Source organism: Caretta caretta, chromosome 14 (genome assembly GCF_965140235.1).
Source record: "Caretta caretta isolate rCarCar2 chromosome 14, rCarCar1.hap1, whole genome shotgun sequence".
NCBI lineage: Eukaryota > Metazoa > Chordata > Testudines > Cheloniidae > Caretta > Caretta caretta.
In genome coordinates this window covers 22,897,403-22,910,971 of record NC_134219.1, presented here as the reverse complement: position 1 = coordinate 22,910,971, position 13,569 = coordinate 22,897,403, and the positions used below count along the sequence as shown (strand labels likewise).

The 13,569-nt window shown below is 41.9% G+C and overlaps 1 protein-coding gene across 3 annotated transcripts in view; it reads right to left on the bottom strand.

The window, feature by feature from the left end:
• STX8 (syntaxin 8) overlaps positions 1–13,569 on the bottom strand; it is a 176,156-nt gene that overhangs the window by 153,747 nt on the left and 8,840 nt on the right. For all 3 annotated transcript variants that reach the window (XM_048817480.1, XM_048817478.1, XM_048817479.2), the window contains exons 2-4: positions 13,227–13,326; positions 7,144–7,238; positions 3,994–4,104 (exon numbers count right to left, since the gene is read on the bottom strand). In XM_048817480.1, coding sequence (XP_048673437.1) covers positions 3,994–4,104; positions 7,144–7,238; positions 13,227–13,326 — 306 coding nt within the window. The remainder of the gene's footprint in view (positions 1–3,993; positions 4,105–7,143; positions 7,239–13,226; positions 13,327–13,569) is intronic.

The following is a 13,569-nucleotide window of genomic DNA, read 5'->3' as shown; positions in this document are numbered from 1 at the left end:
AGAACCAACACAGTAACTAATTATTTACTGCACCTTGTACCTAATTAACCATATTTTCTATATTTCTATTACCTCAACCCTAATCTTAAGATAACACTAGTATTTCACAGGTCACTACATGTTTAACACAAACAATCCTTCTTTCTTATACCATCATTCTTTTTGGTTATATGCTTTGGGCCTAATATCCAAACAACTGAAAACCATAATTCATCCAGGCCCAGCTCAGGTCTACATTCCTAGGTTCTGGTACAATGAAAGGCATTCCGCACACTGGTTCATCTATTGACGCATTCCAGAGTGCCCCCTGACCACCAGGCATCCACTGCTATCAAACCCACACAAGTCTAAGGCACTGGTTTACAACCTGGGGTCCACAGACCCCTTGAGCTCCACAGACTACGTCCAAGAGGAGCGCAAAAGGTGACTCTGAAACTAAAGTTTCAGATCCCAGAAAGGCATTCTGTCTTTCTGATCAAAAGTATGTGAATGCCCCACCTACAGGTCAAAACCTGGAAGTGTTGTCATTACCAGAGAAGCCCACCGTTTAGGACCCTCTCACACATTGCATCAAATGCCGTGCTGACCACGTGCAACATTTCTAGTTGAATTCTATTCAGTCAGTTTTCAGTCAAAGATTTCAGAGGCAGGGGTCTGCAGACCACAGGTTAAATTTCCAAAAGGGTCTGTACCTCCATTTGAAAATTTTTAGGGGTCTGCAAATGAAAAAAAAGTTGAAACCCCCTGGTCTAGAGAGTAAAGGGGGCTCCCCAGACATGCTCACTCACCCACCAGACTCCTGGTGATCCCTAGGCATATGCTGGCACCTGAAGAAAGAGGACAGATACACCCTCCTGGCCCAGGAACAGCTGCAGCTCTGTTGCTGAGTTACTGCTGATAAGCTTCTTCCAGTGTTTGGGGCAAAATGTGCCCCTTTGGAGTAGTGCAGGAGACTATGAGTTCCACATGCCACTGCTGAGACAGCACCAGAAACTATCCACAGAAAGAGCTCTCAAATGCACAAAGTTAACAAGCCCAAGGCGGCAGCAGTCTCTAATCTTCCAGTTTTAGTGAACACAGGTGTTATTTTTAACAGCAGCAGGTGACAATACATTTATTCAGAAGTGTGATTTTTAAGCTGGCCTATGTTTTTACATCCCTACAAAGAGACTCCTGCCTTCTTTGAGCGCATACACACATGCAGAGCCCTGAAGCAGGACTGGGATCCCGCAGTCCCACAGGACCCACTGCCAGAATAGCAGGGACAGGATAAAAATTAACAATGCGGGGGGAGTGGGGTGGGAATTGCAGAGTGGGATGAGAGCAGGATTAAAAAACAGTCCTGCAGAGAGCTCTAAGCACATGCTCAACAAAGACAAGCTATTACAGCTCTTCACTAAAAAGGGGTCACACCTTCAGGGCAATTCCCCCAAAGCACACAGGATTTCAAAATGCAGAAGTGCTGTCATGCTATGAAACTAGTATGCAAACCTCAAGAGTCAGCACAAGGAGTAGGAAGCTTTTGGGTCAGGCTTGACATGTATGTACAAAACCAAACCTGCAAATTTGTCTCTACAGACACAATGTGCAGATACAGTGATTCAGTGTATTTAAGAGTCAGCAACTTGCAGTCAGAGATTTGAGACTCCTTGCAGCCCGGATTAGTGGGGGCGAGGGGGAAAAAATAATCACGTCTTCATCTCACAAGTGTATTGATATTCTCATGAGAAAGGTTTCTTTTCAGTTAAGATTTGTTTAGCTTTTTATTGATTATGTAGGTATACGTGCCCAAACAGCTGTGATGGGCATTTTTTTTTTTAAAACAAATAGAATGAAATATAAGAGACCTTTCATTACAAAGCATTCCAGAGAATTTTACCAATTTAAACCGAACTGCAGATTACGTACTAGGATCATGTCATTGACCAAAGAAATGCAGCAACCTCTGCAACTGTAACAGAACGCAGCTCTACTTCTCTTCTAAACTTCTGTGAAGGACAGAAGATCCAACTGAAACTTCTGGGAAATTTAGGAAGAATGAATGCAATAACCATACTGGAATTAGGCCAAAACACTGCAATTTAGTGACCTAAAAGGAGTCAGAATATGGATTTTACATCTCATCTGAGCATTGGAATCACCAATGGTGCAATGTTCTATGCCCTAATACTTGGGCAGTTCTGATGGAGATCAAAGTTCATCATCTAGTGAATAATCATAACGCTACCTAGGTAGTCCATGGAGGAATTCCATCTAAATTCTGACAGAGCCCAGCCCAGATTAAGAAAGCCAAGAAACAGAATCACAGCAAAAGGCAGCCTTAGCATCGGTGAGATCTACCCCTCATTCTTCTAGGAAGGAGACAGGGAGTGATCATTTCACCATATGGTTGGGTGGTGGTTGTTTTTTTAAACTGATTGTCTCAGCAATGCACAAACTTCAGACTAAAGCATCTTGTCTGAGTTTCTGAGACAACAGGCATATAGAGTTATGAGTTGCTTTGAGCTATCAAATCTTCAGTGGCACATTTAAGAATTAGCATCACTCAGTTAAACAAGGAAGTACCAAAGAGTAGCATTCTGAGACACAAAAAGGCTGGTATCGATAAACTGTTATCAATGGCCTTTTCGGTTTCATCAGTTTCCAAGCCACTAGAAACCACCAACATTTTATTGTGCATCGAGTTCTGGGTATGATGCTTGTAAACATTTATATTAAGACTTCTTAGGACATCCATCTGTACATTTGGAGTCTACTCACGAGCTGTTCCCTAACAGACGGACAGAACATGGATCTTGTGCAGCTCTCGACTGCTCAATTTATGGGCTGCTAGCAATTTCTCATGTGGCAATCCTGAATTTCACGCTCCCAGAAAGATAGTAGGTTTCTTCCCCACCAATTAACAGGGCTGTGTCATTTTCAAAACCAGGGAGAAAAATAGATCCCAGGTGTAGCTTTTTCTGTAGAAAGGAGGAGGCTGTAGAGGAAAGCATAGCACAGAGAAGGAAAATTTCAGACTAGCTCTTAAGTGGCTGTTGTTCCTCCTGGCTGTGAAGGACTGGAGATAAGGTGTGATGCCAATAATTCAAGGAGGAGCCTAGTTCTTCAGTATAAAGGCATAATGATAAAGGAGAGTTAATCCTGAAGTTAACAAGGAGTCTGGTGGCACCTTAAAGACTAACAGATTTATTTGAGCATAAGCTTTTGTGGGTAAAATACCACTAACACGGCTACTCCCTGATTCCTGAAGTTGTGTGTCAGCTACAAGATATGGCTAGAATGACAAAGAAGAGCTCTGTGTAAACTCGAAAGCTTGTCTCTCTCACCAACAGAAGTTGGTCCAATAAAAAAATATCACCTCATCCACCTTCTCTCTCAATTAAGGGTCTACAGAGTAAGCTATTCGCTCCATTCACAGGGCTTCTCCAGTCAAGTATGCCACAATAAGAACTACTGCACAGATTTGTAGTCACGTCTACGTCTAAACCATGCTAAGGACCATTTACCCCTGGCACATCACAGCTGGAATCTGCCTCCTTACAGCACCACCTTCTGCTTCTAGCAAAAATATGGGTAGCAATTTGAGGGTTAAACCTAATGTGCGATTGATCTTATCACCATTCATTCAGCTAAGTCCAGTATGTGCTGCTCATTTAAGAGACCTGCACAGACTCAACTAGATCACAAAATTAGAGATGGAAGAGACATAACAGATAGAACTCATCTGTGCCTTAAAGACAACTAACCTTTTATTCCCTCTGTCCTCCCCATACACTGAGGTGGTAACTATTAAACTGATACTCGATAATAAATGTATGCAGTGTAATTGTAGCCATGTAGATAATAAAGGCATATGTTTTCAGATTTATTTCCTTAGCTATGAAGTTTTCTACATCTAAATAAAAATGTAGTCAAGAGACGCATTTAAAGTGCTGGCTTTAGAAACACGTTCAAAACACATACCACTGCTCCTTTAAAATTGCAATATCGTACCTTATCACATCTGGTTCTGTGCCATCATTCTTATAGGATGCTTGAAGTTGTCTCTGTCGTGTGAGAAGGTCATCCACTAAGTTTTGCCTTCTGTCTCCCTCCAGTTGTGTTCTAGGGGCATTTGGTTAAGGGCCAGTCACAGAAATAAAAGCACATTTAAAACTTGTATTTCCAGTGTTAAAAGCATCACTCTCAAAAGTCACCTATTACTGCAATACCAAAACCAGTCAGGAAATAAGAATTTTCAAAGAGCAATATGTTAAAATAGACATAATCCTAAAAGCCCACTCTTCTTCACTTGACGAAGATTGATAACATTATTCATTCATAAGAGTCAGGCTGCATGGCTCCTAAGACAAGGGGCATAAATTATTATAGCACTTTCTTCACACCTTGAACTCTAATACACAACATGGGGACACCTCCACCCTTCACTGAAAGGCATCTAGCAGAACCCTATTTCTGCAATTTGCAACACCTTAAAGAAAGAAAGAAGAAATCCTGATTTGTCTTGAGAATCTGATCCAGACAGCACAAACTGATGAGGAGACTTAGGAAGATTTTGTTGTTGTTTTTTTACATTGAATTAATGTAAAAATTAAGAGCTGTGAACTCCAAAAAAAAAAAAACCATACCATCATTCTCAGGCACTAAGCGTATCAGTTGTCTTTAAAAATCCCTAAGAAAATGATTTGTTCTACAATTTTGTTAGCATACGATGGTAAGACACGCAGTCTGGAAGCTCGACAGGACAAGGACTGAGTCTTCCTATAGGTCTGTCCAGTATACAGCACATTTTAAGTGCTACTACAAAATCACCACCAGCAAACTAGATAGCTCTGTTTGATTCAGCATGACTCTTAATATGTTAACTGTCTTGCTGGGTGATGAAACAAACCAGGTCAGAAGCCCTCGCCCAGCTCACTAGGTGGTCAGCAAGTTACCAAGAGGTTATTTAAAGGATTTCTTTACATTTACAGAGTTATATCACTAGTACTCCCCCGTAGCAACTGACGTAGGGCTTGTTGCTTTCGAAGAAAATGACCCAGGGCACTGAATGACTAGCGTTCTTAGAGTGCTGCCCTTCTTCAATTTTTATTATTTTTAATAAACTCAATGATGCCCATTTTAAAAGCGATTACCTCTCTTCCTTGAGTTGTAACCTGAGCAGGTGCATAGCCACAATGACTTATATTTGCTTTCTTACCTAGCAGTGCCATTTATCTGCTCTAAGGTAATACTCTCAGATGAAAGGATAACTGTACCCTGCATTCAGTGCAACATTCTCAAAGTTAATCGTTACAACAAAAGTTGCTGGCTTGTTGCAGTTAAACAGTCATTTCAAACCCTCTGCCCCCGATTCAAACATGGATACGAGGGTTCAACACACCAAAGGCCAATGGCTCACTTTCAATGCTACCATAAGGCAGCTTGCAAGTAAGAGGCCTTCAAATGGCCACTGGATATACTTCCATAGGCACACGTGGGTTAGAGAGGAGACATGATAGAGACTCAGAGAGGACACCATAAAGGTACAAAAAACATGGAAAAATGTACAGAAGGACAATCTGGCACTACCAATTACTGCTCCCCCTCCCCCCAACTGAAGAGCAAGGAGAAGCCAATGATGTGAAAAAGTAACATTTTTCACAGGTTAATTGTGCATTGTGTTAATCTCACTGATATTGCAGCAAAGAGCTTGGTAGGACTCCTAAATGTTCTAGACTTTTGTATGATGTTAACAGAATGTTCCAGAAAGTTTAAAGGTACTTGTCAATTTCAAATCTTTCTTTTTCTCGTACACTTGTATCTCATCCAGCCACAGACGAGCACAATCGTAGTTTGTCTTACACTTGAATTGTAGTAGCTATTTGGGGCAGACACTGTCTTTGTGCTCTGTGTTCGTACAGCACCTAGCACAATGGGATCTCAAGTCCTCGACTAGAACTCCGAGGCACCACTACAATACAAATAATAATTTAAAAACCCAAAACCTACCCTTGTAGGGCAGAGTGTCATCAGCTGGGATGCACTTGTTCCCAGCAAGATTCTAACATCTGCCCTTAGAGCAAAGAGAAAGTTTCTAAGAGATAGAAATAAAAATCCTAATTAAACAAAGGAGCCTAAATTTTCAAAAGTGAGTAGTGATTCTGGGTGCCGAATTTGAGGTACCCTGAACGGGTCTGGTTTTCAGATTCTTGCTGTTCGGCACTTTCTGAACATCAGGCCACTGAAGATGCCTCAACCTGGGCACTGAAAATCACTACTCATTTTTGAAAATTTAGGCCAGAAGATATAACTGGTTGTAGCAGTTTAATGGAACTAAGCAAGTGACCCACTCTATAAAGACAGAGCCAATTCACCAGCTACTATACCCCATTAAAGTGAGTGGAGTCACACTAGGATGAATTTGGCTATGTGTCTCTATTTCGGGTCACCGGTACTGGTACAGGAGATTTTCAGACCCATACAAATGCTACTGGGCTGCTATCTGATTGCCCCTCTTACACACGGCTTTTCCAGCTGTGTGCAGGAAAGACTAGGTCAGGACATGAAATCCAGAGCACAGGTGAATGAGGAAGAAGTTACACATTCCTAGCATGTCTTCTAGGACTATCCAACTCTTCCATCCAGAAGGGCAGAGAAACGTTTCCTTCACATTAACAGCACTGTACTTGATCAGGGTTGCTGCTGAGCTCCCCTGATGGAGATAGCCATGCCCGCTGCACAGCAACCTTATTTCCCACCAGACCAGTGTGTGGGAGGAGCTCCAAATTTGGACACTTGTTTCACATAGGGCTGCTGGATAGCACTGTGAGCACAGGAACCTGCAACTTCTTTTTAAACTGAAATCGTGAGGAGCGTAAGAAAATACACAGGCCAATTATGTCTCAAACAAAGAGCATCAGAGCTGCCAATGTTAGTCCGTCACACCCTGGAGATGTCCCAGCAGAGTCACTACAACACTAAAAAATGAGTGCAGGGTCCCTGAAATAGAAATCAAGATTGCAGGCAACATTTTAGTAATTGGGGCCTCCTGGCGTTGAGGGGAGGACGGGGCTAACTGCAGCTTCCTTTCCAAAAGAGCCTGTTCTACCACCCACTCCTACGATATGAGAAAGGACAGCGTGATACTGTTTATACGGATACATCTGACGTGTTGATATAGCTCGAAGCAGTAAGTCCTTCAGCTGGTCGATCTTTACCTTGAGATTCTGCAACAATGATCGGATTGTCACATTAAGCTGAAGGAAAAAACAAAAACAGTTGTTGGGTTTGTTTTTTTTTACCAGATTACAGTGTAACCATACAGACATCCATATTCAAATGATCCAATGCAGAACCCCACAAACCCCACAGCAGGCTTCCCTCTGACACTGAGAAAAAAGCCTGTGCTGAGCTCAGCTGTGCACAAGCGGTGCTGTTTGGGATTTTTTCAGAAAACAATTCTATGTTAATATTGGTTTTGCAACCAGTTTTTTAATATACTCATGCTAATTATGAGATCTTTCTTTCAAATCCTCACAAATCAATTCCCCTATGTGCTGGAATATTTTGCCCACATTTTGCTGTTGTCCAGTTAATTTCCTGGTTCTTTATTCTACTTCTTAAGGGAAATATGGATGCTGCCTTTGCCTGTAGGCAGAGATCTCTTGGCTTCTGTGTTTTAGTGAAGGTTACTGTCAGAGGTTCAGAGATTCCTTCCACTAGTTCTCTTATAACTTCCAGATCTGTAATTTCATTTCTATTTAGTTTTACCGCCAGACACTTGTTTACCATCTTTGCTCATCCTTGACTCCTGGCCTCTCCGGACTATTGACTGTAATAATTTGTATTCCTGTTGCTTGCATGAGGTTCTTAGATTTATCTTTTTCTCCTGTAAACATTGTAAAAAAATTCTCCTCCTCCAAGCAAGCTAACAACAGTATTGTAATGTTCTGGCTACCTTGGAGTTCTCTCACCCTTTTTACCTTTACTCTGTAGAAAAGTCTACATTTTCCCTCCGCTTGTCCTGAATATTGTTCCCTTTGATTTTGCTAACTAGAGGAAAAGCACACATGATTGAAACTAAGTTGGTAATCACCCAAGTTACAGACTTGCATGCGCTTGAAGGTGCCTCTTGTTTGCAAGGCAATAACTGTACTGTGGGTGATCACTCAAAGAGAAAGCAGAAATAAGGCTGGGATACATGCATTATGGAGTAAACATGGAGCAGGACAGCTTGCTTTTCCCCTCACTCCTACGCTCCAAATGGCCACTTCCCTCTGAATTCCCCATTCACGGCAAACTAGGCCACATCAATTTCCACCCCTTGACAGCTAACCCCAGTGTTCTCAATAGCCCCAGAATGACTGTCTGCTCCCCTTGAGGAAGATTGAGAGGCATTTTGTCAGGCAAAAAAGGCAGTTAGGTGTCCAACCTTCACTTCCCCATTACTGGGGATTCTTGTAACGTAGTGTACTTGATATCAGCACAGAGGTGATTGGTGGAGTTTCCAGAAGTGCCTCACTGAAAGTTAGACTCAGGAGCCTGAAACCCCTTTGAGACTTGTACCCCTCCCAGGTATGAAGATGGTAGAGTGGGTCAGATGTTGAGGCAGCCATATTTGAAGTGAGCATGTGATTAGCCAGTTCAGAGGGTAAGTAGCCAGAGGAGAGATTTGCGTAATAGTTGTGCCACTGAAAAACAGCCAGGCAGTCATTTAAGCAACATTTCCCCCACTTTTCAAAGCTGAGTGACCCTTCAGGACAATAAACACAATTGCAAGCCCCCACAACCCTGCCAGGTGTTGTTAAAGGCCTTCTCATGGATACATCTCCCGCACCTTTCTCTCTGGGAAACGCTGCATTAACCTTATCCAGCCTACCTTGCCAGAGTACAGGGGGGATTGGAAAGAACGTCATGTCAGTATAATGAAAGGTAAGTAATCAACACCACCCATCAAGAGGGATTCCCTCCCCCACCAGCGAAAAAGCCCTACAAGGTAAGACTGCATGCTGGCCTCACTTCGCTCCCACTGAAAGCAATGGGAGTTTGACCGTTGACTTCAGTGTGACTAGGGTTAACCAATGCTTGAGCATTTGTGAAAGCCTCACCCTACAGCCTTTTTAAACCTTAGCTTTTATACTCCATTTCTATTCAATTATAAACACAGGGCTTTTTTTTTTTTTTGGGGGGGGGGGGGGGGGGAGGGGAGTGTGGGAGGTCACATCACACTAGTCACAAAACACCATAAAAACCAGGATCTTGTTGACAGCTTGTACCACACAAATACCATACAAAGACATCTCTATTAAAACATTTACTAGCCACAGCAAGTATGATTGATCAGCCATGTGTTTCTCAACGTGAGTTCTTGTTATCATAACAAATATTTCATTGCTGGATGTTTGTTTACAGTGGAATCAAACACTGCCAATACTTGTCTCTAACTGTTCTGAGAGCAAATTCCTTTTACTCCATTAAAACACAAAACATGGAAAAATTTCTTCACAAAAGCATTTTAACCGGCTGTGTAATGTTTTGATAATACACAGGCTACAAAGCTTACAATACAAGAGAGCCATTAGACAACACTGATGCAGCCCCCCACACACACACTTTTTTTTTTAAGCCAGACATCACAGCGAATGAGATGATGCAAATCCGAGAACTTTGGCCCGTATAAATACTGGTGAACTAAACAAGTAACAGTTTTTGCTTTGCCTGCACTTCAAGAGTGAATGTGGCTGCACAATTTAAACGCTTCTGCAATTTGGGGAAAAGATCATTATAGCATTTTTTTTTGGGTGGGGGGGAGGGGGGTGTTGGAATTGCTTGGTTCTGTTCGAGACCCCTACCGGACTATGTTCAGAACAGCTACAAGAGCAGGCAGCACTGTGAACTTCATACTCATACTTCCCTCTCCATCCTGCCTTGGTCTCTAGCAAATAATATACCTCAGCCGGGACCTAGAGCAGTGGTTCTCAACCCAAGGCCTAATCAGCACACAGTTGCAGCCCATCTGACACCCTCAGGGCCACACAGGTAGTAGATCTATTGTGTGGATGCAGCCCATATAACACAGAGAGCTTCATATGCGGCCCACAGTGGTCAGTAGGTTGAGACCCACTGACCTAGAGAACAACCACTTGGGGCAGAGGCCAAAATCAATCTCCCTACTTCATTTAAGCCAGGATTCAGGAGGGTGCTTAAGCACATGAATAATCCTAAACTTGAGAATAATCTTACTGACTTCAATGGGATGAAGCACACGCTTAGAGTTAGACACATGCTTACGTACCTTCCCAAATTAAGAAACTGAGAATCTCTTTGCTGAGACTGACTACAAAGGGGACAGGTAATGGCAATTGTGATTCCAAACACTTGAATAAACTGGGGCCTAGTTATCAATTCAATCCTAAGCATACATGTAGCTCTTCTGTTCGCAGTTAAAACATGACTGGATCTACCAAGGCTTAAACAGGGCAAAACAATACTGTCCACACTGGATTTAAAACCGTGTTACCTTGCAATACAGTTGTAACTAGTAGGATTCTGGTAGTTTCCCTGAGGGGCAGGGATGGGAAATTCTACAATCTTGTTTAAAACAATGGTAAAATGGATCTAGGAAGAAATCTCTAGCACAATTAAGTTAGCACTGTTCCTAGAAAAGAGTAACTGCGCAAAACTATGGAAACTATATGCACAAGGATGTGACAGGGCTAATGAACTTTGAGCCCAATGTGAACCAGGCTAATGACTAACAAAGGAGAGACAGACAATAGAAATCACTGAAACTGGATTCATTTCATTACAATTATGGATATTGACCAAGAAACAATTCAACGAGAACACTAGGCTAAGGGGGTAAATTAGTATCTAAAATGAGGGCTGTCCCTCGTGAATGAGAGCTGAGATGTCTGAGGGAGATATTTATTGTAACAACTCATTTAGGAAAAAGCTGCATAAAAACTCAGCAAGGATTGTTCTGACGTTATCCTGTTAGCTGCCTGGGCTCGGGAACGTGTCACAGTCTGGAGCCACTTTCAGGTTGAACTCTGGGATAAGATTTCTGAGAGTTTACGGAAATGAAGGTGAAGAATAGTGAAGTTCTGAAGACTGGGAAGTGGTGGAAGCCAAAGCACTGCAGGACCGACTGTGGGCACAATGCTGCACTAGCCCCAGGGGATTATGCCAGCAGTGACTGAAGAGTTCTTCAGCAGCTTACACTAGAGAGCTTACAGCGGTGCAGCTGCACTGATTCAGGAGAGAGCCTAAGCCAAAAGGAGAGAGCTCTCCCATCAACTTAGTTAATTCACCCCCAACAAGTGGTAGAGAGCGAGAGATGGGAGAGCTCTCCCATGGACATAGTCCACACCAGTGCTCAGCTCGGTGTAACTTACGTCGCTCAGTGGGGTGGCTTATTCACACCCCAGAGCAACATAAATTATATTGACTTAAGCTGTAGTGTAGCCTAAGATTCTTTGTTGTTCTTATGAGAGATTTTTGTTTGGGGGTTGTTTCTCCCCCTCCCCCATTCAGCCAGGAGGCCAAGTGACTGTACTTTGGGAATGGGTGACAGGGGATGGATCACTTGATGATTACCGGTTCTGTTCACTCCCTCTGGAATGCCTGGCATTGGCCACTGTCAGAAGACAGGACACTGGGCTACATGGACCATTGGTCTGACCCAGTATGGCCGTTCTTATGCCTTCAAGATCATTATAATAGATCATTGTAAAAAGCAGCTATTTTAGTAAAAGTCTCTTATTTCAATAAAGCCCCAAAATTTCATTTCCAGGACACTCCAAGGGACAGTCTACTGTGTTACTCCAAACCCAGATTATAAAGAACTGCCTACAGGCTTTGGAATCCCAATGCCATACAAACCACGTACAAAATTCACAATTAGACTATTGTTCTTCTACCACATGCCCTTTTGCTTTAACTACTGATGCTCCATACCCCACTTCTAGCTCCCCTTTGAGTATGAAGCCCACAAGCTTAGTAATGGAGCATCAGAACAGAACTAAGTTAATTGTTATTTTTCCATTTTAAAAAACTAAAGCTAATCTCAATTCATTGTCTAATCAAAGTGACACACTGCAGGCTATATGCCCTGACAATGAATTGAGATTAGCTTTAGTTTTTTAAAATGCAAAATACATTAATATAAGGCCCGATCCCATAAAGATTTATGCACATGCTCAATTTTACATTGTCAAGGGGGAAGTCAGAGTATGTAAAGCTAGGCATGTGCATGTGTCTTTGCAGGATCAGGCCTATGATTTTAAGTTTAACTCCAAAGAGAGTAGTCTATGATTTTCCTCCTGAATTAATACAAAAGTGGAGAATCGAACAGTAACAGGTTAAGCACTGAAGTCTCCTTTTCATGCAGGTCAAACATTTGAAACTCTGCTCTTCTGATATTTTTGGACTTGCACAACTCAAAAATGACTGAATCTAGAAACGTTATATTCGGCTGTTTATAGCCCCAAATGAGGAAGAAACAACCCAAGCCTGAAAATCTGCTCTATACTTCAAATTCAGGAAGCTGGCAAGTGAACAGCATACATTCTAATGCAGTTTTCCTGGCACCCTTATCCAAGGGCTTGGAGGTGGGGTTGCGGGAGGAGCATGTTTTCTTAATGTGTAGTCGATCTCTTTTGACTGACAACAACCTAGAGCAATTCAAAATATTGGACATGCACGACTAAGAACTTCAGTTCTTATTTGTAAAATAAACCAGTGGCATTAAGTGCAAGAAAACTAGCATTCACCAAAAGGCTGAAGTTGGAGAAGTCAAGCATAAAATTTCAGGACATTCAAAAAGTTAGTTTATTCAAAAGCTCTGTTCCTGTTTTCCTTATGTAAACCTTAGTAAACGTACCGTATGTTAACGACATACCATAAAAAAACCCACACAGGGCATGAAATGTTGCATTAGATTAATAGATTTTAAGGTCTAGTCCAATCTCCTGTACAACATAGGCAAGAGACTTTCACCTAGTTATCCCTGCATTAAGTCAAATAATGTGAGTTTCATTAAAACATCTCTTCCAGAAAGATATCCAGTCTTGATTTGAAGACAACAAGAAACGGAGGAGCCATCATAGAAACCTAAATTTGGAGTTTCCTGAATGTGTGTTTCTCAACTTTACCACTGTATTAGAGTTTGTTATAATTAAATAAATACAAAACCTAAGATAAAAGAGATGTTTAACGTTAGATCTTTCATGAAGATATGGTACCTTCGTTGAATTTTCACCATTTCTTTGACATCGGTTACGTTCCTGAATTTTTTCAGCAATCTCTTGCGCAATGTGACAGGTGGAATCGTACATCAACAACCTATAAACAGAAAGATTTCAGACAGTTAAGAAAAGTCTCCCCCAGTCATCTCTGTGCCAAGGATCTTGGTTTTAGTCTCTCCTTTGTTAATCAAGTGTCTAGAGTGTCTGCCACAAAACAGCCCCTGAAAAACTATGACAAAGCCAAACGAAAAGCAGATGCAAGAAACAGGTCTGTCTTAAAAATCAAAGCCAACTTAATAGTAGGAGCGCTTCCAGACAACCTAGCATAACCTGCTGGATA